A 27,436-nucleotide genomic window follows, 5' to 3' on the forward strand; every position below is an offset into this window, starting at 1 on the left:
CCTTTAGCTAATCTAGAGAATTTATTGTATTTAGGAAAACATAATACATATATTAATCGCTTAAGTATCATACAATCTATCTAATACAGTCGTATGTATGGGAAGCTTCTAACTGTGCTGAAATGCATGCAAATGACTCTAGGACACAGTGAAGGCGACGCAAATTTCAGACCCAGAAGCGGTCAGACGTTTCTACAGCTTGCACAACAATCACCTGACGATAGCACGGGTTCGCTTATACTCCTCTTGTTGTGTATACCATGACAATATTAGTTTGTCTAACAAAAGGTCATTTGCATTTAACTAATAAGCATGGACAATAGTTCTCGTTACACATACACTGCATTACTGTTGTTATTTCTAATAACATATGAGTCGTACGCTGTTGTCGTGAAGTTTCTCGGTGGCGATTCTCACATGGTCCACACTTCTCTAATACCTGACGGGAGTGGGGGAGACGAGGTCGGTAATGAAGGAATTCTCATTAAGTCAATCTATGTTACACGTATGGCTACCGTCACTAGTACACCGCGAAGCCCGGACACACCAGCGACTTCCTCAATTGGAAAAAATTAAAGTTTTACTGAGCTCGACTCTACCAATAGCCGTGAGAAAAGCAGTGCAATCGACAGTGGTTTTGACTCATTTTGCACGCGCAACAGACTGGTCGGCCAACGCAGTCTTTTCACTGTGCACTGTGTATGTACGCACGCGTAGTGGCAGCAATTGTCGATCTATTGAAGCAGTCAGTACCGTAGATACGCCGCTGTCGTATCCCTCTATGTTGTATTTTCTGCTGCGTAACTGTGTGTATGAATGTGTGCTTAGTTAACAACACACGATTGACTGCTTGCGCGTAAGCAATGCTGCTGCTTACGAAGCAACAGCGATGGCGGCGGCGGTAAGAATGCCAGAAGTCATCGTATTTGCTCGGGGAAGCGAAGCTTGTTCCTGATGTTGCCGCTATAGCGCAGCTGACAGCAACGGACTCAGATTGCCTTGCAGTCGCCATTAAACAACGAGGAAAGAGGGCCACAATGCAATCAGCCTGACCGTCGTTGTCGTTACGTTGCGACCGACGCTGCCTTTCCTCGCCACAGCCGCCGCCGCAAGTCACAACCTACCCGTAGACTCGAGTCTCTCATACAAATATACGCAGAAAGCACAGACAGATAGAAGAATTGTAGTGGTTATGCTGTACGATGTAACGATGCAAGCCAGCCGTCAACGATCGTTGGGGCAGTAACGGCTGTGCATGCCACAGCCACGACAGGCAGCATAACTAGGCTCAGACAGGACCTCCGGTATCTTTGCCGAGCTAGCGGATATTCTCGGTTAGACAAGGCCCGAGCTACAGTTATTTGGCTATCGCAGATTTCTCATAGGCGTTTAGCTCGTGCGTCTATGGCCGTTCACTGGCACTTGTCGCGTTGAGCTTCTCGTTGAGTGGCCTGCTGCGGAAGGCTTAAAGGAGAACACGTCGACAAGCGCAATCAGCTAGCCAGCACGCAAAGGCTTATGAGGACGAAAAGCGAGGGCTGTCGCGCCACTGCCGGAAGACACTGTTTATCGCACAGCCTGCTGTAGCGGCCGAAATTGCAGCTGCACGGTACCCGTGGCTGTGGTGGTAACAGTATTAACAGACCAAAGGAAGGCACGCAAATATCACGTCCTCGGCCACACGGCGTCGTCTTCGGGTGACGGCGAATCGGCCGCGCAGCTGCTGCTGCGTGCCTGTTTAGGCTGGTAGCAGTTGGGTGCCTATCTACTCTATCTGCAGGCTTAGCTTCGCTATCAAACAAGAATGGGGCTGCGGCCGGCTCCACTCACACTCCAGACTTCTGAGATACGAGTCGAATTGTGTTGCCCTTCTGTGCTAAGCGAAAAGGAATAGCACCGCCAACAGCAGCCATCCGTCTAGAAACCAACCTTTTCTACTTAACCATATTTTTCTTCGCAAGACAAATTCAATTACAAGCTCAACTTATAATGCCCTCTGACCGCCCCGACACCCGAGTATGCACTACCGCATTGTCACAGGATATCGTGCTAAGTAAACGTGAAGCCATAGCACCTATCCAGATAATTTAACCTCGTCATAAAGCTTCCTCCCCGCGTACGTCAGATCATACGCTCGAACCATTCTATCAAAGTTAAGAAACAACGTTAGTGCACGCATTGTTCAACTACGTAGTGACCAACTAACAGATCAGCCGACCTGCTTAGCTAGAGTTTATCCGTTGTGTTCATCGTTCCACTGAGTGTCGTCACTCGTCGCGAAGTTAGTGCGGCTGGCGGCCATCCTTTTGGAAAAATACTCAAATACGCGCTTACGAGCGCACGATAGAGAACACGCTCTTTGTGCTGGATTGGATGTTGAGCATTGTTGAAAGGTGGTAGTTGGTGATCATTGATCTCGACTCTGCTTGAAGCGTCCGTTTCGCTAGGTCGTGCTGGAGGCTTTTACAAATAGAATAGTTCTTGTATTCACGTCCGTACAGGATAATATCTCACGTTAACATGAGGATCGTCGTGCCGTAATGACTGCTCATTTCCAAATTGGTGAGTCAGTCAGCATCCATTTACATGCATTGATGTTGCATGCATAGAACGCATCGATGCTCATCACAAAGCTTTAATACAAAACCACTGCGAATTCAGGAAGACCAGCAAGAACGTCAAGGATAGTAATTAAACGACAGGTTGTATTATTCTGTATATGAGTGAAAGCATCATCCAATGGCATTTTCGTATTTTTTTACTGACACTCATCGAAATTCTAACTGACCCATGGGAAAGAAATAGGCAGCAAGCACCCTCTATGTTCAGGATTAAATGTTGAGGAATTATCCATCATAGTTCGCCTGCTGCTTATGCCTCTGTTCCTTTCATTGCGACCACCAAATCTCAAACTAAATATCCACCATTCAACTATATCAAAAACGCTAGATGATATTTGTTTGCAGGACGTCAGAAATATTAATGGTTGTTTTATGGACTAGAACATAAAAAAGAGTTGCTGTACTGATTGCCAATCAATGTCTTAGTCTCAGTGATTTCAAATCAGTCTTATTATAGCTATTAAGAGGCCTTAAATTGGCCTTTTTTTGTGGCAGGCTTAAATAATTTGTGACAGAACATAAAGCTTGGCCCCCAGCTTATATCCTTAGGTATTCTACGATGTACGACTAGAATTACCCCTGACCTATTGAATTTCGTCTGCTGTAGGTGCATTCGACCTTGTAAATAAAAACAAAATACAGTTTGACACGATCTGAAGACTTTACAGCAATATTTTAGAGCGAGCTTTTTAGACAGGACTAGGAAAGTCCAGATAATATGCATTGGTGTTGCACTCTTGAAGGTGATACACCGTTTCTGAGATCTGACGCATTTTTAAAAAGGAAGATTTTATTGGTAACTCCAAGACCACCGTCACTCGTTTTTCATTTAACGGTTCTGCAAAATATTAAATAGAGAAAGTTTGAGTTTTTGGCCTTTCATATCAACCAATGAAAAGAGACTAGCATTTTTAGCAATGATTTTTAAAAGCTTCCAAAAAACCTTTTTATCAGTACCTGAACAAGCGATCCTGTCGCTGTGAAAGTAGAGGGCTGATAAATCACTTAGATTAATGCTTCCGCTCTTAGATACACGTCTCTGTTATAGCTTTTGTATAAAATTGCGTAGATCTCGCTTTTGGAGTAATTTATTTGCCTAATTGCTATGTTATCGGTAACCTTGCATGACTTTTACAAATCATTGCTACGGTTTCAGCATATGGGGAAGATTTTAACGATTGGGTATAGAAGCCGTCAGACTATGTAATCCACTCGTTAGGGAGCACGATAAATATATACTGGTTTGGTTTTACTGCTTGTGCAAGGGCCTTATGCTGCAGTTATGCTTCCAGTTGTGCAACATGCTTCCTATTACTGACGCAACTGCCAACAGGATGTGAAGCGAGGTTAGATGCTGCGTTGTTGTTCCCGCACGGCGGCGGCGAGATAGCATATGCGAGAGGCATACGCCGACGACGTAAACCTTATTACCTGAAATGCTGTTGACTGACTCTCACGCTTTTTCTACTAGGGCCTATTCGGTAATAGTAGTTGTATTGCTAGTAGGAGACTGCGTGTGGATCTGAGCCTGAGAACATTTAAGTAGGCTTCCTCGATGCAAACAACGTCATTAAAAACATCTTTCAGTTCTATTTGTTCCGCACACCAAAATTAAGCAAATTATAATTAACAAACTTTTAAAACGCATAGATCAGATGCTGCCTCCGAGCGCAACAGAACCATAATTGCTTGACGACGACGGTGGCGCCTGAGGCATCGGTCAGTTAAACGTTACTTTGTAGCTAATGGAGAATATGATTATGAGCTCGAGCGATCTCCTTCACAAGAACGTTTCGGGAAGTGAAGCGCTTGTTCAGTAAAAAAAAATTTTCTTACTGCGAAGAGCCAGAGCGTTCGCTAAATTGCAGTTATAAAAAAATTGTACTGCGCAACGTGTAGTTATCCTCTGTTATTGCATAATAAAGTCCTCGATCTGATGCAGCTTTGCATGCCGTTATTGCCATTTGGTGGGCCCAAGAACGACTCTGGAAATAATCACATTCAGGTCGAAGTAAATTTTTTTATCGAAGTTTTTTGAAGCAGAACTGAGAGCCAAAGTAAACGCGTAGATCAGTAGGTTACTATTTTGTAAAACGGACTAAGAAGGGTAACTAAAAACACAAAATGCAATTTTTTTTATGTCAGTGCCTCCAACCGGGTGGCATAAAAATAGGGAAAGTTATTTCGACATAAATTTATTGACTTCGTCTCGCGCAAATTTTGCGTCATACAGCGGACATATTACTTGTGGTGCGCTCGACAGGATTTCCTATATCATTGTTAGTTACAGTTCATTCAAAAATAATTCAAAGAGAGGTTTTTTTGTGGTGATACCGAGCATTCGTTAATTTCTGCTAGGACATGAATGGCAGCTTTGCTCGCTTTCTATATTAGTCACTATCCTTCATTATATCAAATGTATTTTACGATTTTAATAAAAAGCAAAAACACAATATTGAAGTTGTGCTTACAATTTAAAAATGCCGTTGAGTAAAATGAGTGTCACTAGGTATACGGAATATTAAGTTTTGATTAGTTGGGTTTCTATATTTTTAGATATCTATGATTATATGGCTGTGCGAGAATCCAATCTTCTATTTTGCTGCCATTTCTGATAAGGGTAAATAAACTGTATCCGATGCTCGAGCTTTGCATAAAATGAATATATCCCTGAGCAATGTCAAAACCAATCGCAGACAATTAAAGACTTACACAACGACTAACACTCGTAGAGCACAGAGTTATCTATCTAAATAAACAGTGTACCTAAGTAATGTACATTCTGCTCTTATTATTGGCCGACGTTGATGTCAGTCCCCAGATAATAAGAGCTGATTCATTCGATCGTATCTGTTGTCTGCTTAAGCGGTCACTGTTGCCAGGGGATCAGCGCAAATGTGACGCGAGTTGACCCTGATGCGATCAGACTCTATACTGCGAAAGACTTCGACGATCCTCACTCACGATTCATTGTTCTTGTTGCCAAATCAGATCGGTCTCACTTTCGTCTCGTCACTGGGTTGTTATGATCACTAGTTGTGATCAGACCGTCACACTTAGAACAACAAACAATTAATTGTCTATTTTTCCCGTTTGACCGTGAGGCAATCGAGTAAGTATATAATCGTAATTAGGGAAATAAGGCCTTTGTTGAGATTGTCCTCTTCTGCCAAAGGTGTGGTGTGATCGCAGATTTGGGTTGTCTGTCGATATATTTTCAAAAAATTGAATTTCGTGTGAGTTTTTGTTAGATCGATGATATTCGCTTTGATGTATTTATGCATATCCTGTACGCAATTTTGTAGGACTAAATAAAAAAAAAAATGTCCATCTATTCATTTAGTTATGCACAGCATAAAACGTTTAACTAATACATTCACTTTGAACCGAGATCAAGAATTTTTAAATCACTTGGAATTACCACTTTGCGAAAAGCATACAGAAATTTTGGTTTAGTTTTTGTCCGCCCTCACAGTGCATCGAACTAAGGATTTGAAAAACCTAAAAGACAAAATTTAGAAGAGTGCAAAGCATACGCTCACGACGAATTTTAACAGCAAAAATAATTGGCAACGCAGTTTCTATAATCTTGAATAAATCATTATTTACTGGGTTGCATGATAGGTTACCTCGTTCGTTCCATTTTTGCAGTAGCTGGGCATAATTGTGTTACAGAACGATTCAACTAGGCCTTCAATGATATTCTAGGTCCCTTCTATTGTGGAACCTTATTATCATCATTATCGCCATATCTTTTTGTACGTATTTAATTTTATTTAGTACGTATTTAATCGATCGATTGATTGATTGATCGCGATGTGTGTGTGGCGGGAGCGAGTGGTGTCCCGATGTAATGGCGTAAACAAACAGATTTAAAATGATTTTTTTAATTTTTTTTGTTATTTATCCGCAAACGATGCCCTGGAAGCTTTTTTTTTCAATGCTTTCAAACCACGTGCATACATGCATGGCAAACAGAGCAAGTATAACCTCGCATGAAACATGCAGCTAATGGTGCCAACGGTTTACAAGCGATATAAACGTATACTACATTAGAAAATTAGTCAGTGAATCTTTTTGAATAATGCTGAGGCGTGTTGAATCTATTTTTAGCGGGCTTGCGTGTCCCTAGGACGGCAGGTACAGTAGCAACATAATCGCATTCCCCATATAATAATGATATTTACAAAACCGTTCGTTACTTTAGCTATTAGGTGAAGAGGCATGCGGAAAATCGTATAGAACAACAACGACTCTAATTAACCACACCTATACCAATATAATAAGCTCACGATAAGGCTCGGATGGATTGTGCATTGATTCAAAGTTAATAATTGGCTAAGTATTAGTTATATTTTGTAGATCCATTTGTATTGCCATAGGAATACCTTCGGTTGGTATGTTTACGCTGTCTGCCTTTACGTAACAGATCATGAAGTTGACAAAACGTGTTGAGATTTAACGACTTCCTTCCGGCCCTAATTGACAACAAATCGTAAAGAACAACTGTTCCACATTTATTTGGATATATTTATTCTGTTCTCCGAACTGGTACAAAGGTAAAGCTGTCCTCATGCAATGAAGCGTGTACAGGGTGATGAGGTCAGCGAGGGTACCGATGTAGTTCTATATGGTAGCTGAAGCATAATTTTTTCATACCGACACATTTGTGGACGATAATCCTTGTTTTCCGATCTAATAAACCGTGTTTTACGCCGATATCTAGATTCGACCACGCAACTTATACTAAAAACTGGCCCTATACAAACTTACTTACAATGTCATTACAAAGATCGTTCTTACAAAAAAAAGCGTTTCTACTGTGCGAATAAGGCAAGCCCCGAGGGATAAGGAAGTTGCGTAGCCACAAGAGCAAACGCGCGCACGCCTTATGGCTTCCCTTATAGCAGTGATGAAATCAAAAGAGACTCCACAGGCAGAGGTAGTGACGAATTCTAAGCAGCAGAGGACCAATCAAGGAAAATTATTTATATAACAACGATATTAATATTAAAAATTAAAAGAAGTATATTTATAGTTCTAAGTCATATAATCAAGGCTGAGTGTTTTGCCGTTGTCTGTATGCGTTTGCCATATACACTACTAACCTTTACGACGCGAAAAAATATAGAATCCACATAAATCATCATCTGAGCTTAAGACACTGCTTTGTTTTTCTTCCTATTTGTGCTACTAACAACTTTTATTTTTGTTATCGATTTATCATTTAAGTCTTAATCTTGAAATAAAATTACAGATACCATTAGATTGTATGTCTTTTTTCTGTCAACCAGAGGTTTGACCGGGGCGGACGCACTGAACCACACGTCAGCTGTCTGCAGCTGATGGGCCCCGTTAGATCTGCGCAGCAGTACTAATAAACTTTTTAAACATCGTATTTCAAATAGAAGGCGAAGAGCGATTTGGTATTTATGGTAACGATACCCGGACAGCAAACATCAGAATAGCATAGGATTACACAGGGTGCAGCTCAAAACGCGCTAGCCAATCGCATAAAGTAAATCCCTCACTAATTTTTTACTCTATTCTTTGAATAGCGCGTTAGCAGTTTACGGAAAATTGTTGTACATCTTAATATTTTGTAGGCACTAAATTCTGTTTTCGTTTTTCTGTTGCTATTCCAAAAAATAATATAAAAACCCAGCTTCAGAACTCAAACGTCCCTGCAAAATGTTCATAATATTTTGACGGAACGCAGTTATCTGAAAAAAGCCACTCATATACTATTAGACTTGCTAGCTGCCTGAACTAGACCTTGCGTCAGGGTCCAGGCCTTAAACGTTCAAGGACTCACGGTACCGGTCAAATAGCTTAGCAATAAGATCCGATCCGCAAAATGCTTTGGTTCTTAACCTTTAAAAAAAATTGCTGGCCGTCTGAAACAATGCTTAGCGGCTGTAAACAACATAACACTCGAAAAATTTTGATTTTCTGAAGTTGCTGGAATGTACTATTAGCTTGAGGTCCAAATTAAGAAGTGCATGTCCAATGAACACGGGGTTAATCCAGGCCTTAGTGGGTGAGAGCAGTGTAGTAGCAGATGAATGCCATAGGACTGAAGTTCGCTCATCCGTGCAATAATATATTGGACTTTAAACTCCTCCTAAAAAATTACGTGCTCTCACAGTTTCGTGCTCCTCGAATAAAATTCAGTTTCTTTGACAATGGTGATAGCTTCTGAAATCAGGTAATGACTCAATCAGACTCTTGGAGATGATGAAGATTCTGTAGCATATTCATAACTGTGCTGTTCTTGTAATCGAAACATAGTAATCCGCCACTTACTTTTTGTGGTGAAACACAATGTCTAATTTGTCCCCTAGTCTGCGTCTGATTATCGCCATGTTTAAGCTTCTGTACACCTTAACTATCTCTCACTAGGTCTAATTTATAATTTTCTCTATGTCCAGATTCATATTCAGTCTCGCAGAGTCATGCCTTGTAATAATGGATCCATACAACGGTTACACCTTTTTGCGTCTGTTGGATCAAGTAGCGTTAACGGTTCACGTTGCCTATTGAGACTGAGACAAATATAGGTCGCCCCGTTCTTCACATCTGCCCTTTAACGATCATGACGATAACAGCAACAAGAACGATGGAAATAGCGAGATCGTATCATTACACCACTCTTCCATTCTTGGCCTCTCTGAGTTCCTTGCACCTATCTATAACCATCTAGCTATAATATTAGTTGCTTAGCTAACAGATTAGTTCTTATAGCTACAAGCGTTACAAATAACCGAGTTACCAAACCCAAACACTACTGCTGTTCAGTATAAGAGACACGCTAATCCTTTTTTTATACCTTACATTATCTGCTGGGCACTACTTCAAATAATATCAACCGACTGTTGGAGTGCCGATCACCGAGGCAAGAGAAAGTACTCGTTAACGTGACAAGCACATAGCGAGGTGGCTTGATTGTGGTGGGAACCCCCACGGCGACCTAAACACTGTCTAGCGGCGCTGCCGCTTCTGTGAATGCGGTCGTACACTATGGCCTCGAGGAAGGGTATATTTCAGCCGTCTCAAGCTTTCTGCTCTTGTCATCTAGCGGTGCTGCCATTACGCTGAAATTCAGTCTGTACTCATCGACCTACGGTCATCTATTAACGCAAACGGCGTGACTCAGGGAGTTGTTATGGCAATTATGACATCAGCCAAAGCTTTCGGAGTCTTTGACCTAAGCACACTACCTGGAACACAACGAAAAGCGTTAAAGATATACCAACTGACTTTGTACGAACACATAGATTATTCTAGTGAATCTCAGTGGTAGTCACGGTACACGAGTCTCCCAAGTCATTCAAAAAAAAAAACAGTGGTCAGATCCAGGCCAAAAAAAGGGGATGTCATTGGGGAAATAATCGGGAGTTATCACAACAGCTCAAAACGCACTTCTTCTGCTAGTCGGCGCGCTTTAGCGAATGGCCTGATCGCTTAAAGCAATATCTGGATTCTCAAGCAAGCATGCCTGCCTCGATCATTCGCACGCAAATCGCGCGCGAAGGATCCTATTGATCTATCCTGAGGGCAATAAACGTTCAGATGACTGACCGGACCACGGTGTAGTTCCAACACTGAAACAATGAACGCTATTAGGGCCTTTCTAGGAAAACAACAACGCCTTTTTTACACTAAATCACGGATGCAATTTGAGCATCTTTTACAGCAAGACAACTTAATAGTATGAGCAATATCAACATTTTTGCCCAGGTTGCGTTACTTTGTTTCTATATATTGGATTTGTTTTTTAATGACGTCATTAAAATGCTTTTCTTGTAAGCTCTCACCTTGACAGCTTACAGGAAAAGCATTTTTTTTGGAAGCGGTTCTATCGATGCCTGTTGTACTGATTTCAGAGCCTCACGAAGTACGAGAGCCCCTAAGGCGGACTAGCCATTTTTTCCTCTATTAAAATTACATAGACAGGAGCAAAAATAGATAGACAGCAAATAATTATTATGTTTTGTTTATAATTACGCAATGTGTAGTTGAAAAAAAAAAAAGAGATTTCTAAGCTACCTCTTGCATGCTGCTGCTGCTGCTTATGACACTTATCACATATATGGCTATTGATCGTACTTGCATAATATTGTGTTAAATTCTTGAGTTTAGAGTTAAAGCATGTCGTAATTCTATTAAAACAAGAGATAATTGCTTACCTGTAATAAAAAAAGACGTAGCTTTTTTTTTAAAATTCAATTCATCGACTTATTACACAGTCGCAATGTCTTCCTGTTCTTAATAGCCTAATATTTTGATGATCGCGTCATCATCTTTTGTCTTGTTTTGAGTTGTGTTTAGCGTTCATGCGAGTTCAAAGTAATTTTTATACAATATATTATTAAATATAATAGAATATAAAGCAATGCTATTCTGTATGTTAAATGCTAAATGTCTTGTTGTTTTTGTTTTACATAAACTTGACTTTCAGACTGTGGATCGAGCTGAGACGTCTTCTGACACGATGCAGATAGACGCAGTAATAGTCTTGACGCTGTTCGAGAAAGTTCTTGTTCTATTTTGAAGGGGAGGTGGCGAGCTAGTTCAGTCGCGTGCAGACGCGTTAGGAATACGGTGGGCTATCTAAGCTAATTTCAATAGCAGTGCCAGCTTCTAGCAGTTTCCGTCTCTTATTCCAGATAAAAGAGAATCGCAGCCAATAGATTTCGATAATCGCTAAAATGGAGTCCGAAATTAGAGTCAAGGTAAGCGCCAACGATAGGATATGTCAAAAAATTTCTTATATGTTTCTTAAATAAAAACATAGATTTTTCAAAATTGCAGCAATGTATGGACGCGTGTCCGTTCGTTTTTTAATTTATTATTTATTAAATGCAGCTAGAAGCACAGTCTAGGTAATTGGTATATGTATATCTATGTATATTGTTATCAGAACAGTTTTAGGGCAACTCAGATAGCGTGCCAGGGATGTCGTCATTGTCACGCATCGCACACGTGTCACGATCTGCATAGATACACAGCTACTTGAAAGTGAAGAAATATTAGTTTATTATATAAATACTATTATGAGAGTAGTCTACTCCGAAGTATCTGCCGTCTTCTGTTAATGAGAGTTACGCAACACTTTATGTCGTTAATGGTTAAAAAAAACGCTACAACAAAAAGTTTTTAATTTTCATATTTATAGACTTCATAGAAGAATAGCTACACATGCGTATATATATATATATATATATATATATATATATATATATATATATATACATAGGAGAGACATGTGTAATTGGTTTAGTGCATTACGAATAAAATAAAAAAAAATGAATGCTTCCTTAGCTGGCACCGATATTTTCTATGCACATTTGGCAAAGAACGTATGCAGGCTTAATAATATTAAAAACAAAAAAAAAAAGGATAGTTAACCTATTTTATTAGAGCCTTGTGTATTTAAGTTTAACTCCTTGATTGTCAATACATTAAATTAAAAGGCGTTTACCTGTGTTTGTTAAACACTAGGAAGCTTGTGTTGGTCTCCTGAAAATGGCGTGTCCACCACTATGTTTGACTACGTTTTGTTAATGTCGATGGACAAGCTATATTTATTAGAACCTTTTTTATTTGCATGTCTAAATGATACGGGAGGCAATATAATAAGCGTTCGCCTTCCTGGTACTTTTTAATTGCTATATCTGAGATCTCAGAAAATTCAGAAAAACGTTTCGTACTTTTTCGGTGAGATTTGGAGTTATTAAGCCTATTTCACAGAAAATCTCACTTCGTTCTTCCCCATACATTCACTACATGTAAATTTTTAACGTGTAGTATAGCGAATGGCAGTGTTTTTTTTTGGGGGGGGGGGGGGGGATCTTCCTATCATATCAGAAACGCTAGTTTCCGCCATCGTGCAGCGCGTACTTAGGGATACCTAGTATTGACCAGGTTTAAAACTGGGCTCAGAGAGACATGCGGTTTTCCTGACGCTGAAAGGGACAAGCTGTTCAAGGCAGCAGCGCTCAACTCAGGTAGCAATATGACCAGAAACGAACCTCACCAAGCTATTTCGGAATAGCTCAAGACTTCACAGCTGAGCTGTGATGGCTTTTCTATTCTGGATAGAGGAATCTTATTTGATTACTCTTAAATTACTGCTGGATAACAGATTATTCATTTCCCCTTAATAATTAAATAGCTTTTTCTACTAAAACGGATTGTATACCTTTTCTTCTTTTTGAATCACCTGCGGAACCACCATGAGGTTTTTACATTGCATTTGATGATATAACTAAATACCATAAAACCTACCTAGGCGTAAATAGGTCTATTTACATAGGCATAGTACAGACGTATAAAACACAATGCTGCTTGAACCTTACTACACAGGATACTACAAATATATATATAAATAAAAGTATAATAAAGTATTATGAAGTATATAACAAAAAAAACGTAGAACTAGTTCAGTTCGCGTCGACGACATATGTAACAGAGAGATGTCATTAGATAAAGAAACAAAATAATAGATTTACGTAACGTTCGTTACACCATATACGCCGCACCGCCGCTATTATGATGTAGCTGCAGCATAGATTCAAATAAGTCCCAGCGATAAAATAACAATCATCTTAAAAATCTATTATTTTTCCATCGAATATTGGTAGGATAATTAAAGTCGCCGCTGATTTTTTGAAATATACCTTACAATCAAAAAGGACAAAGAATAAAACCGAATTTCTAGGTATGCAGCATTCTGTCAGGGCCACCATACAAGTTACACTCATCCGTTTACATTTCACTACGTACGTTGACGAAGAATATTATTAGGATTGGTGTATAAAGTGGCACATCAGGCTTTCCTTTAAGTAACAGGCTAATTATATAGTCGAACTGCTTAATGTATCTCCGATACATTGTCGTGTATAGCCCATCTAAGTAGATTATGCTCCTGATTTTGTAAGCAGTAGCAGCGGACTAGAATGAAGAGCAGGTGTTGACCTATACAAACGGCCGTAGTCGTGCGACTATGGGAGTGAAGCAAAATGATTCGACTGTTGTCTCTGTAACGTACTTAATCGTTTTGCGTTGATTTCAATCGAGCCTCTGTGGATCGTCTTTCTGTCGTCACAGCCTTGTACGATCGCGGCCGTTGTTTGCTAGAAACTATCCAGAAAATTAAGTGCACCCGTGGTAGAAGTATTAAATGCTACTATATAAATATCAGGTCACAATTGGTGTAATCTAACGATGCAATGAAGTCTGCCTTAAAGGAAGCTCAACGTAAGAAAGCGATGCAAAAACGGCCGACGGTAAACTGACTGGCGTCGAACAAAAAATATTCAACGAAAAGTCCTTGTGTTAATCTTCCTCACCTTCAAACGATCGACCCACCGCCACGCAACCATGAACCTGACCTTAGATCTTGTACGTCGTTGCTTGAATTATCTGCATCTAACTCAATTTTCCTTAACTAAAGGTAATCTGTTTCTTGTGTTTGCCAGGCGGCTGCATAATGAACGAATCGAATGGTTCGTTTTATTCCCGAAGACGCTTTATTCTCATAGCTTACAAGACACACGTAAAAATACATGGAAATCCTTATGTAGAGTTGAAAATTATTTTTGAAGAAAAGGCCCATAAGCGACCCATTGAACCCGTGTACACTGTCTATCGCATACTCCATCACCACGGTAAAGCGCGCGGACTAACAGTTTCCCATAAATTTCTTCAGCTTTATAGTTTATGCGATCAACAACAATCCTCAGTAGGAAAATGCTTACATATGGCTTGGCTTGGCTTGCCTTAACTTTATGCTAATGCGATCTGCAGGATAACATCTGCTAAAGTCAACAAGGTCTTTCCAGTTTGAGTTGTCGGTGTGGTATGCCGTACTTAAGGCACAGCTTGCCCAATGCTCTACATTTTTGACCCTATTCTCATAGCTCTGTATAACGCTAAAAGTATCTCGTTGGTCCTTCCAAAGGGGTGATTACCCGTGTCATTAATATGGCGATTAGGTGTAGATCAAATGGATAAGTTCTCATGGGCGATATTTTTACAAAAAAAAAATGCTTATATTACCAGATCACAGGTAGAATAAGAAGTCACATCCAGCCAAGTGTTGCAATTTTTTTAGTACTTGTATAAAGTGTAAAGATACCTGGCGGTGGTAAGTATATAGTACGAGTCAAAACAAAAAAAAAGCCTATTTTCAACGGTAGTTATCAATACTAATTGCGAAACGAGTAATTTGACAGCGATAGATTTAGTGGTGTTTGACAGGAGGTGTACGACCCTCTTAGCAGCAAAAGCATAGCAATAATTAGGAACAAGTTTTTTTTTTCGAAATTGTCAAAAGACAAACGTTTGTTCATGACGACAGCAATAGTAGCCAGTTTTCAATCTGAAGAAAACGAATTCGTCCGGCCATGGCGTTATATAAAGAGTTGAAATTTCAGTATTTAGGTTCTTTACTCCAAAGCAAGTTGGTTCGGCTAAGACGATTACTTCAGTCTTGAAGCAAGGATTCGGTTTTAAGTTTTTTCTATAAACTTGCCACTTATGCACAGCGCTAGCTTTGCTACATTTTCATTAAAAGAGTAGAAAAAGAGATGCTTTTTATTTTATAGTAAAAGACTGTCTTTCAAGCTTTACGAAATATTGGATTTCAGAAAAAGATCAATTAACGATACGTCGATGATTTTTTCCCTTAATACTGATTATAATAATTTTTCATTTACTTTTTTCAAATGAGGAAATTCCCTTTTTAACTGAGGGCGCATTTGTTTTTCCTATAAGGGGGCGTTATGTTAATTTACTTAATCAGTAAAACGATATATAATGTAATATAACGATATATATCTCAACTATCTTGATGTATGACTTGTATTCTTAAATAAAATGAGTACTTTTTCTGAATGGTAAGAGTAACCGACACGAAAAAACAGTGTAAATACCACAGGGTATGGAGATCATGACACGTGTGCTGGTTCGCCTGCCTGTCCTAACTAAATCGTCCCCTTAGAGTAATGTAATTCGATTAATCTTTAGTAAGCCGCTAAAATTTTTTCGAAAAAATTCCCGCGTCAGATGAAGTTAATAGTTTTTCTGGGAGGAATTTGCTTTTGTTATAAAGAGTGATTTTAATTTGAGATATGCTCGATAACCGCTGATAATGTGTAAAAAGTTTATATCAAAAAGCTATTTGTAATCTCTGAGCTCTACAAACTGGATGTAACATTGGCTTTTTTTTTCAGGGTAATATCCGACTATCCATATGTTTTTCTGTTTAGGCGTAAAAGGTCGATTTTTGTCGAAACAGTTTATGCTTAATAAATTATGAACTAGCTATTTTTTTCAAAAATAAAATATTTCCTTCATGTATAAATATTTCAAAAATATTTCCTCTCGGGAAACAGTATTTTCTCTGATAGGCAACGTAATGCTTATTTGGTTAATTTGTAGAAATTATGTTCACATATCTTTACTGTATGAATGACGTTCATACCTATCCAATCAAATAATGTAAATTTAAACTTTCTCTTTAAGTTACGTCGTATGATTGAGCATAATGTCAATTTGCGATTCGCGATTTGAGCGACGATTTACTCAATAACGGTAGAAAATTTGCAAAACGTTTATATTGGAAAACTTTTCAATTTAGCAATAAAATTGTGACCTTGACCCGAATAGGTCATAGACCATGAAATTTAAACCTTTATATTGACGATTCGGAAGTCAAGCTCAGTTGTCGCTTCAAGGAGCCCAGTACACGCAGCAGTTAAGGGATTAGTCGTGACAAAGTAATGGGATAACCCATCAACAGAACAGGGTAATTGAATAATTACACTATTACCATGAACTACACTAAGGTGATGGGGTCACGATGAAATGACCGCGGGGTAACAATAGGACTGTTAAAATATTCTAGTGAGAGAACGAAATACGTAAATCAGGATAACTAGGACGTGACAGATGTTGCTAGTGGACTTACGGAACCGGAAAAATAATCTTACTACAAAAGCTTAATGCAATTAGTACTGTAAAATATTAGGAGAGTCGGATGGTGTAGGTCGGTTTTTTTAAAATTTTTTTCTTTATGTTAGGGTAAGCTAAAACAGGTTGAAAAAGTAGCTGCAAAAGGGTAACGAATTATGTGGGGCTCGTATTTGCAAGGGGAGCTCTTGGTATACATTATGGTTTACGTTTGACTGGATTTAGTATCAATGGGTCAGGTAAGTTAACGGAAGAACAGGCACGGGGCGAAGCTCGCGAGTCCGTCTCGTGTATTTGTAAGATCTTGTGTTTCCCTGTTTACTCATTTTGAGGTTTATCTTCGTATAGCTAGTAGACAGTGGCGTAGTGACATGGTCCATAGCAGCCTACGATCAAACCTTCCATGCAGTAATAAAATTAAATACGTAGTAATATCGGTGGTATGAATGGAAAGTGCCTCTTGTAAAATGCACGATATAATCAGCCTGGTTCTACATTTACGAAAATCATATATTGTATTTCGTCAACCGGTAAGGATGTTTTGCTGATCCTCTTCCAACTAAAGTCCAGACACTTCGCCTATGTGGCTGACATTTTGTTTCGTGATCTCTCAGCAAGGATCTAATCTCATATTTATGTAACACACTGTTCCGATAAGGTGCACATTATTTGCTCTGATTGCCTCCGTCTGTGTTTCACGTTCATTTGATGGGTATTAGTGAATACAAACGTGGCTATATGCTGTGTTCAAGCGCGCTTTTCAAGCTTCCGCGAGATATAATGGAAATATCCTAAACTTGCCTGCTATTATTCTTATTATGTTGAGTAAGGCGACTACAAACTGGTGGGGTTTCATCGTTCTATGCGTGTTATAGCTAGAAGTTAGGATATATGTCTTCGGAGAAGATTCGTCAATTTTGCATCGCGTTTGGAGTTTGTATGGCTTTCCTTTTTTGTTACAGCTTCCGCGACTTTCACTTCACTTGTTTTGGCTTTGTAACACTTAATATAATTTCTGAGAGCTGGATTCAAAGCGTTTCTTGGCAGTACTAAAATGGCGGCGTTTATCGAAATTTGCCAATGGTGCAACTAATATATGATGCTTTAAAGTAGCATTAATGTGAAAAAAGCTTCATCAAAAGTAGAGCTTCGTTTCGCGCTTCTATTGACTTCCTGATGAATGACTGATGCGTTTGGGCGTGTGGACGGTGTCACATGATTCGCACCACATGACTAGCCAATCTTCATATTGTTGTGTAGGGCACGGTGATGAAGAGACGACGAAGCCAGCTCGTCGAGGATATAAATACCCACATGGCTAAAACCAACGACAAGTAAGTCTCTTCATGTGAAGCTTCCTTCGGTACAATTGCTTGCAGTATTGTTTTCGATAGAAGTAAAATTACATTGCTTTATGAAACTAATTTACGAAAAATATATTTTTTTTACACCTTTTTTCTTTCAAATAAGGAGCCAAATTTTTTTACTAATGAATCAAGTACTGGACCCTCTGCCTATGATCTAACAAACAATACGCGCCGCTTTCCCCCTTCAGGATGGCCATTTCAGAGTCGATATTGCGTGACATGCGCCGCTATGCGGACATGGACATCGATGATCTGCTCTCCAAACTAACAGACACTGAGATCGAACAGCTTTCAATGATGGTCGATCCTGACGACTCAATGATACCTCCCTCCGAAAGGTCATTAAATGATCCAATTTATGCAATAAGCTCAATTTGTATAATAAAGGCGGTATTATAGGTGGCAGTGCTATTATAGAGTTTTTCAGAAACAGACCAGAGTTACAAACCACGCAACCAATGCAAATGAAATTTAATGAAGTTACAAACTTAATATGTAGTTTGCGTTGTAATCTACACCATACTCCTAGATGTCCCTGGTAAAGTCGGAGTAGTGTAACATAGAGGCACGCTATAGTATAACCAGACTTTCTGTCTATTACCGCAACGGCTTTATCTGATAGACATAGATCGCCGGTCTTGGTAGATCGAACATCTAACAATGAAATAATTGAAGGCCAGTTTCAGGACAACATTGTAACGTGTGTACGTTATATTTCAGATGTAACTATCGTACGAATAAAGAACCAACAGGCCCTTTAAATCGGCAGAGGTTGTTGAAGTTTTTAGAAACCTATGCATCTCAACAGGAGGATGTACCCGAGGTGAACAGCAAATAGCTCGAAAGAATGGTGCCGCAATATAGTGTTGTCCAATCAGTTCCTAGTACATACGCTTCTCTTTCATTATTGTGTCATTTTTTTCCTGCTGCAGACCGAAACTATTAATTCTATCTCTATGTGATTCTTCTCGTCACTTCTAGGATCACACACACAAAGACTTTTCTATAATGCTAGTCATTCTGTTCTTCTGTATGGCGTCTGAAGAAGAAGATCACACCTTGCGCCTAGTGTGTTAATAGTTTTCCCTTTATAGATTATAGTGTAACTGTACGTACAAGTGAAACGATTATTTTGACTAAAATTTCCGTAAGAGTTTAGTGTTTATCTATCTATAACACTTACATAAGGGCATCAAAAAAGTTGACAAAATTAAAAATGCTTTTCTTTCAGTGTTGGATTAAAAAGTTATTAAATAGTTATCTTATCTCAGGTGGTGAAGTACCAGCCTGGGGTTAAAAGAGGTCGAGTTTGGGAGCCACCGACAAAAAAAGCCAGTGAACAGACAACAGATGACAGTGTTCCGGTGAGTTAGTCTGTAGTTGATAAATAGCCGATGTGTTATGATTAAATAAGGGTGAATAAAAATAGCTGCCTACTTGAGCGGTTACGTTAAATCGTCATTCCACCCCTTTTAGATTAGATGTAATACACAAATAGAATCAAATTGGAGTGTGAACTCTGAAATATTGGGCTTAGTAGGTAGAAATCTCAGTGCATCTTACAGGTATGTATAATTTTCTACAGGGTGATTTCGTTGCATCTTTAAGTCGGAGTCAAATTTAACCGGCCTATATTTTCGACAGAACTCAATGAAACATTACGCATTGTTTGACTAGTTCGTGTTTCTTAAAATTAGCATGCATCATGCTTAGGAAATTCATAATAGCAAGCTTTGGTCGCTTAAGCGCTCACATAAGAAATACAACATGCATTCTTAACAACGGCCTTCGATTATTGAAGCAATTACTATTGGTACCATATGAAAAATGTGAAAATAGAAAACAACTGAAAAATAAGTCAAAGAATAACCGGGAATAGTCAGAGAACTATATAATAATAAACACAAGTAAACATTTACGGAAGTATTACCAATCACGAAAGACTTGTATACAGAGGATAAATATAGATATCAACGCTTGAATGATACGAGGCTCTGACTAAACCGAATATTTCGAAGTACTGAGACGTGCACAATTATATTTTCATATTGATCTCCATTATTGTATAGTATCTGGACCGAGTGACCTTCACCACTTGCCACTTTGTAGGACCAATTGCTTTATGATGATGACTTATTTTCACCGCACCCCGTTACTTGTACTCGCCCACAGCAGCCACCTACTTACCGTAAATGTTTATAACTACGTGATTTACCAACTTTTCGCCGTTCTACTCAAAAACATTATTTTTCAAAATTTTTTTTTCGTTTTAGAATTCAGGCTTAGGTATAAATCTAAACAGCCACATAGCTATTAGCTCAACCGCACGGCCGAGCCAATAAAGGTTTGAATTTGCGGCGGAGCGCAGGGCTTACTTATGTACACACATGTGATGTGAATAGCACATTAGCTCAGTTCAACACACCTCGATCTGCTGCAGATGTAAACATAGTGTATATACATGTGTTTCAGACGTACCTCCTGTGGCAATATCAGACGTTTCAAACGTAATATCGGTCTGCAATTATGTTCTCAAGTAGGCTTCTAAAATGTCCAAACACGAAAGTGAAATTTTCATCGTAGTCTTTCTCTCGAGCTCAGCCCAAATGGACACAATCGTTAATACTGTCAATTACTGGGGACGAGATCCCGGTTCTTTACTCCACCTAACAGGCATATTTCGGGTTACCTTTAAGACAGCTCGGCATATTACGCATATCGAAGGTCCTCCGTCTATATAAGAAACTTCTCCGAGTTGTCTCTAAGATTGTGCCAAAAAAAAAAAGCGGATATCTCAAAGAATCTCTTTTCATGTGCCAGAGCTGTCATCCCTGACGATCATGTTTATGAAACCAAACCACTATCCACAGTGATTGTGTCGTCGATTTAGGATCTGGCCCAGTCATTAGCCATTCTTAAATTGATATGAAACTAACTTTTTAAATATTAGCGATACGCGTACCGATACTAGTAGAAAGACTCGGTTTAAGTATTGCATAAATATGCTACATACAGGAGATTCAAAACAGAGTCCGAATAGCAAACCAGAAGTGCAAAAGATATAAGGGCTCGAGACGGCAAAAGGCCAAAAAGACGAAAAATTACGCAAACCGATTTTCGGTGTGGAAAATAGGCAATAGCTGATCTTTTCTCAAATGCTGACGCGCTGCTGTGTCTTATGACGAGTTCGTTGTTTTCCTCATATACCAGGAATAAAAAATGAACAAATGCCTGCCACTTAAGTTCTTAGAGCACTTCTGCAGGTATATTTCTCGATATAATTGTATCGATATAATTGTATTATCGAAACGAACAGCAAGTTTTTATTTACCTATTGCAAGCAAATTACAATATAGGCTCTCGCTGCCATGGGACAGTGAGCAAGAAGTTTGAAGGAACAAAAAACTTAAAATGTTCTTTTATGACAAGTAATACATATCTAAATAGAGGTATTCCAGTGCCACATGCACCCCCCTGTTGTTATGCTGGAACGTCTTACCTATCGAATGTATGTCTATCAGTTGATCCGCGTACCAAAGCATTTGATACATATACCAGTACTGAATAAAAATCGGATTGATCATTTCCATGCGCTAAATAGAGTATATGTATAGACGCAAAGTCTCTATATGCATATAGCCTGCTTTCAAAATTTTTTTAGCGCGTGTACATCCGTGTGTAGTTGTTTTAAGATTTCTGCATCGGTATGGAAGAATCTTTCTTGTAAAATATATGTTACATCATTCAAGCGTGGTAGATAATCCTATTCACTTACATGAGTTATAAGGTAGCACTGGTTGATTGATGGCACTGGCTGAAATTACCTGGTGCTTCATCGCTCTTTAAGGTGTTAATTTAAATTAGAGTGCGTCGCATCACTGGTAAACTTAGGCAGTATGACAAGTCTTTCTTATCCACTTCATTTCTTCTTACTCGTTTCTGAGGGCGGCCATTCACAGTGGATATAGAACTTTAGTGCCTAGATGTTCTGGAGAACAACGTTTTTACAGAGATACGTCCGCGACACTCCAAGCTTTAGCTTGATTAGCTGATTCTGATGTACGTTACTTGGCGGATACCTATCATGAATAGCAAATAATAAGTATGGACATGACGCCTGTAAACTCAAACCGTGGCAGCATAGGGACAGTAAAAGCGAAGTCGCTGCTGGCTCTTAGAGCTTGTGTCTGCATATCCAAAAGAGGAGAGAATTAAGCGCTCTGTCTACCTGTTATACGAAATCATGGTAGTAACAGATAGACAGTACAGTATTTATATATTTAGATTAAAAACACGTTTCTTTATATTTGGCAACGTTTGGTAGGAAATCAAATGCTACAGGGACCCTCAATAGTGTAGCCAATGTAACCATACTTTTCAAAGCCCGCTCTCTACTCAGTCCAATCTGAGCTTCGATTCGATACCTCAACCTTTCAATGCTTATACCATCGCCATTTCGGCTTAAGTTTTGTATATATCTATTATTACTTTGATTAGCTAAGCGAAACTAAACCGCCCGACATATCTTCGCTCGCATTTCCGACCTTAAAAAGGCCTGTTACCATAATGAATGCTGATTAAGCGGAACGATCTCCTTTCAATGCGATAATCAGAAAACGGTGTCAAGTGTATATATATATATATATATATATATATATATATATATATATATATATACTGAAAATAAAAGGACGTAATTACGGATCATATCGGGTGCATTCACTGCCTTTTAAGTTACACAATCGTCCATAAGGTATAACACGCACTTTCTCGTGTTTCTTTTTTACAATAGGTTTCATTCAATTGTACATGATCGTTTTGCACAACAGGCGAAGGTCCACTTCAGAGGTAACCTTCCGAGTGGGGACTGGGATCCCCACGCAGAGCGACAGTTATAAAATGCTGAAGTCTAACTAAGGGTGCTGTCTGGACTGCGTGCTTAAAAATAAATTCCAATGTAAAAAAACTTCTCTTCAAAAATTACCTTTGATTCACTGTTGTCGATTGGTGGAGCGTCCTGTTGCCATACGCATTACACAGGACCACAACAAACAAACATGGCATCTGAAACATACGATTCTTACCTTCCAGGACAGCGAAATTCAAGTTTGTTTTAATTTTTTCTCAAGACAGATTGTTAGTCGTAACATGCTGTTTTGTCGATAATCAACTATCCGAGCAACAATGAACTTACATGACGGACAGATCATGTAAGCGTATTCGCGCTACTTAAACATGAGTCCGGGCTGAAGTTTAAGAAGAATAAGTTAACAGGTTTAAATATTGCGCAATGAATGTATGAGCGCAAGAAAAGTATGAAAACCGTTTTTTTGTTGAGATTTTCATTTTACTTTTTTTTTTTATTTATTATGCTTTTATTTTATTTTTATTTTATGTTGGTAATGCTACGATTCATTTATCACTCATTAAATTATGCATGAAATCAACCATCAGCTCATTGGCCTTTGCACTACTTGCAGATCGAGCTAGATATTGAAGAGTCACAAGCGCTGGCCAACGCGACGACAGCTGACCTCGTGGACCTCGCAGGTCTGATTGGCCTTTATTTCAATAGCTACATTTTCCCTTATGTACAAAACCTTAATCTATGACGACTATGATTAAAGCAGCTGTACACCTATTCGACCAGTAATGTTAAAAAAAAAAATGGTACGCGTGCAGTCGACCTCTTTTAGGACTTACTTGATTAATACAGACAAGTAGCTTTTGAGTTCCAGACTAGTCACGTGAGGGCATCGCCCAGAATGCTACTAGTATCAATATTTGCACTCTAGCTTCAGCGGCATACGAAATATAAAGAAAACACAGTTCCTAGCTAGTATTCAGCCCTATTTTATTATTTAGAAAACACTTGTGCCATTATTTTTCGGTTCAGTTATTTGGTACAGTACAGTATAAATAGGGTGCCGCTGTATGTATGGCGATGAATATATTGTCCTTTAATACTGTGCCATTGCAGCTATCTTGGGCCTACACAGCACGTGGGCAACGTTTGAAACTTTGGTGAAAGCTCACATGCCCCGACCCCTTCCGCCGCTACCCGACAACCCCACGAATCCCGAAAAAACCGCGCAAAAGGTTCGAGGAAAAAGAATATAGATAAATTGAATATTCTCGTTCGCTGGTGAAGTAGAGAGCGGGCAGAATCGCTGATGTTACTAACATCCTTGCATGTGCTTCCGACCAGGATTTACGAGGCGAAAGACCTGTTCCTGTTCAAATGTCTCTTTAATTGATTAATGTTTAAACAAAGTGATGTGTGTCCTTCACGCAAACTACACTGATTTAGGTGTATAATGACGATGACGATATGGTCGAGCTGAACTGGAACAACATTTCAACAGTAAAGCGCGACGCTTTTCGAATGCTCTTTGACGGTCTTCGGCGCAACACAAACCTTACAGCGTTGTCTTTAGCCAATACGCGGCTAACGGACTCAGCGGCCGAACACTTGCTCGAGGCTCTTCGATCTAACAAACATCTACGTATTCTTAACGTTGAGTCTAACTACCTCTCAGGCAACATGCTCAAGGTAAGGCAAATGCACACATGCATACATGCGCACGCGGTATGTACACCATATAGAAAAGCACTGACTTATGACTCAAATACAACGAACTTCGTTAGCAATTTGACTGTATTTAACCGCATTTTGATTGTAACTATGCTTGCGAAGGAACTCGATAGGGGCACTAATCCGAAAAAGTCACCAATGATTGCAGAAGGTGACCTGCGTTTTTGACATTTTTGTGGGCCTCAAATTAGCCGATATCTCTTACCTTCGTGGCCAGCTAATGTTAATCAATACTTTTAATATACTTGTAGACTCAATGCGGCGGCGGCGGCGGCGGCGACTATACTGGGAAGCTTCATAAGACGTTGTGTAACGGCAGTCTGCTAATATCAGCATTAAGCCACTGCTATATCATGCGCGAAGATTTTCGTTAAAGTTGTTATGTCCCGTACGTGTTTATATGCAGCCCTCACCACCGTACGCACTATGGGGAGCCGAAAGATTTCATCTGCTTTTGAAAAGAATAAAAAAGTGGAACAAGCGAAGTTATTCAGCTTTCGTCGTGTTCCACTGAATGGCTTACTTGACGCTTAATCCTCCGTGGTGGAGCTCGTTTCGAAGTCTTCCTTATACGTTTTGTACTCTTACTAGGTACAGATTTCAGTTGAATTTTTCCGCCTTGCGGAGACCCCTGTAGGCGATTGGGTTCGTTTGCTTGCGACCGGCTTGGAGAGCTATATTCGGCACGCTTGTCCGGTGGTCTAATGCCACGCCTAAGCGTAGCACGAGCACCCTCAAATTTGTCCATCGAAAAAGTTCCTGCAACAGGCAAATTAATCGACTCAGAAAAAGGAGCAGTATAGAATTGCCTAGGTTTAACATACACTAAGGCCTAGTCATTCAACAAATGGTAATGCGATTCTGGATACATGACGCCAACATTCTGACATCTCCATCTACGGGTTACAGCACATCTTCGAAGCAATCAACGTTACCCAAACCGTTACGGAGTTTCGTGCGGCTAATCAGCGACCGTCCATTCTCGGCAGTAAGGTATTATCAGCACTATATTCATGCATTGTATTGTTCACAAAAACAAGGACACTGCAAGTGTACGCCACAGTTTTATGTATAGATAATATTTGTGCTATACGCTTATAGTATATATAGATAGCGAACATGTGAGAACGACCTGAACACATTTTTCGCGCCCCTTTGATGCTCTTTGTCAGACTTGACAGATCCTACCACAATTCACGTTTGATTAAATTGAAAAAACAAAAAAAAAGTTTCGATTCTTATCTACAGGTGGAAATGGAGATTGCGCGGTTAGTAGAGCAAAACAGGACTATACTTTCGGTGGGCCTACATCTTAATTTCGCTGACGCACGAACACGAGTTGCCGTTCACTTGGAGCGTAACCTCGATAAAGGTACCATAGCTGGTGTCCACTGTGTAACTTTAGTAGAAGTTATTTTACTCCGAAATTAAGGTCAGGTCACGGATAGAAGTTACGTTATCTGATCATCGGCTTTCCTCATTGATTATTAGATTACTACACATAGTCTGTTCGAAGGCATCGTAAAGGAAAAACAAAAAGCTTACGAGACTATTCGTAACGATCTTTCCTTGCCTTCTTCATTCAGAACTCAGTCTAACGAGAAGAAAGTGACAACATTTCTGATAGAACATCATTTAGAGGATACTGAAGGTAGCAAATGCACACATTTTTCGAAAGACATAGCTGCTAAAGATTAAGACTGTATAAAACGTCTATACTCCTGGCGCGCTGTTCATTCGGAAACTTGGTTTTTCTTTTGCCTTGCAGTTCGGAAATTACGGGTAGGAAAAGATTGAGACCCAAAGGTATTAAGTCTCTAGTATACGACGCATGTGTAATAGAGTGGGCCTACGAAGCGGAGATCTGCGAAGCACACTGGGTTACAAACCATGGGGATGTGAGTGAAATCAACGATATCTTTAACTAGCAATCGTATACAGGTCCCTTATTTATTCTGGTTTTGGCTATTTATTGAAACAGAACAGCAGAGAGTGGTGGGCTGTTCTCGGCGCAAGGCGTTAGAAACATTGTAATATACATGATCGTAATAATTCTAACAGATTTTTTTTTCCGCTGTTGCTGTTATGCGAATAACAACTATAATATGATGACTTCAATAATGAAATTAAATAAGGAAAAAGAAATAACAAAGCGAGAAGTAATCCCGAAAACGTCTGGCTGTATGAAAAGGGAATACATAAGGACGTGAAGCGAGCGGTGTTGAATGAGACAATCCGTTTTTGATCGATGTAGCTGTCACGTGGTAAACATGACAACGTTGGCTAAAGCGCTTGTAGCTATCGTGTCGTCTGATAGCAAACTGGTATATTTTATCTAATTGACAGTACGTTATCTGAATCGGTGTCCGGTGAAATCCGTCGCTAATGAAAATAAAAATGTTTTCCATTCCTAGCTGCCCCTTTTTCTTCTCAGGGAATCATATGTTAGATGTCACCGAAACAGCAGGTGCCGATCTAGGGCAAATTATTTGAAATTTCTGTTCAAGCAAATTCCAACAATGGCCAACTGGTAATTGAATATCAACTTGGGTGATGCAAAGGATATAATGAATAGCAATCATTGATTTTCAACCTTTTTTTTTGAATCTATTCTTAGCATAGCATGTTTCGCCCAAATTGATACTCGTATACTGAAAACTCGAAAGAAAAAAAAAAGTATTGAGCCTGCAATAGGCGTTTCTTCGTGAGCCTTAGACAGGCACAAATCATGATATCCGTATTTCTAGTTGCTCCTCCAAGCCAGTCGGTTACTGTAACACAAGATACACTCGAACGAAACTTCTTTTTATTAGACTACAAATCTGCATTTTCCTAACCTAGGAATATGCATACTTGACTCATTAGTAAAAAAATAT

At 39.3% G+C, this 27,436-nt stretch overlaps 2 protein-coding genes across 9 annotated transcripts in view; one reads left to right on the forward strand and one right to left on the reverse strand.

Annotated features, from left to right (window-relative positions):
- On the forward strand, positions 1-26,973 carry LOC111252285 (tropomodulin-like). Of its 5 annotated transcripts, none has more exons than XM_022809872.2 (13): positions 15-2,562; positions 11,083-11,356; positions 13,862-14,027; positions 17,859-17,932; positions 18,154-18,303; positions 18,686-18,788; positions 19,237-19,329; positions 23,446-23,515; positions 23,946-24,064; positions 24,276-24,518; positions 25,470-25,553; positions 25,809-25,932; positions 26,329-26,973. In XM_022809872.2, exons 3-13 carry the CDS (start codon positions 14,007-14,009, stop codon positions 26,355-26,357), a joined length of 1,110 nt encoding a protein of 369 aa, XP_022665607.1. In that variant the 5' UTR covers positions 15-2,562; positions 11,083-11,356; positions 13,862-14,006; the 3' UTR covers positions 26,358-26,973. The 5 variants fall into 5 exon arrangements, 4 of the variants coding, with proteins under 4 accessions (XP_086829938.1, XP_022665607.1, XP_022665608.1 ...); XM_022809873.2 differs by having other exon boundaries at positions 13,874-14,027; XR_002674151.2 differs by lacking the exon at positions 13,862-14,027 and having other exon boundaries at positions 18-2,562; positions 26,329-26,458; positions 26,696-26,973.
- LOC111252287 (uncharacterized) overlaps positions 23,803-27,436 on the reverse strand; it is a 9,803-nt gene continuing 6,169 nt past the window's right edge. For all 4 annotated transcript variants that reach the window (XM_022809878.2, XM_022809877.2, XM_022809874.2 and 1 more), the window contains exon 5: positions 23,803-25,319. In XM_022809878.2, coding sequence (XP_022665613.1) covers positions 25,051-25,319 — 269 coding nt within the window. In that variant the 3' untranslated portion in view covers positions 23,803-25,050. The remainder of the gene's footprint in view (positions 25,320-27,436) is intronic.

The sequence above is a fragment of the Varroa destructor genome, unplaced genomic scaffold, assembly GCF_002443255.2.
Source record: "Varroa destructor unplaced genomic scaffold, Vdes_3.0 BEIS01000006.1, whole genome shotgun sequence".
Taxonomy (NCBI): domain Eukaryota; kingdom Metazoa; phylum Arthropoda; class Arachnida; order Mesostigmata; family Varroidae; genus Varroa; species Varroa destructor.

Bases quoted from the DNA above. Each gene is read 5' to 3' on its own strand.
- LOC111252285 (XM_022809871.2), top strand. From the start codon at position 11,333: ATGGAGTCCGAAATTAGAGTCAAG. The intron at 18,304-18,685 runs GTCATTAAATGA...GTTATATTTCAG, and splicing joins ATGATACCTCCCTCCGAAAG to ATGTAACTATCGTACGAATA. The intron at 23,516-23,945 runs GTCTGATTGGCC...GTGCCATTGCAG, and splicing joins TGACCTCGTGGACCTCGCAG to CTATCTTGGGCCTACACAGC.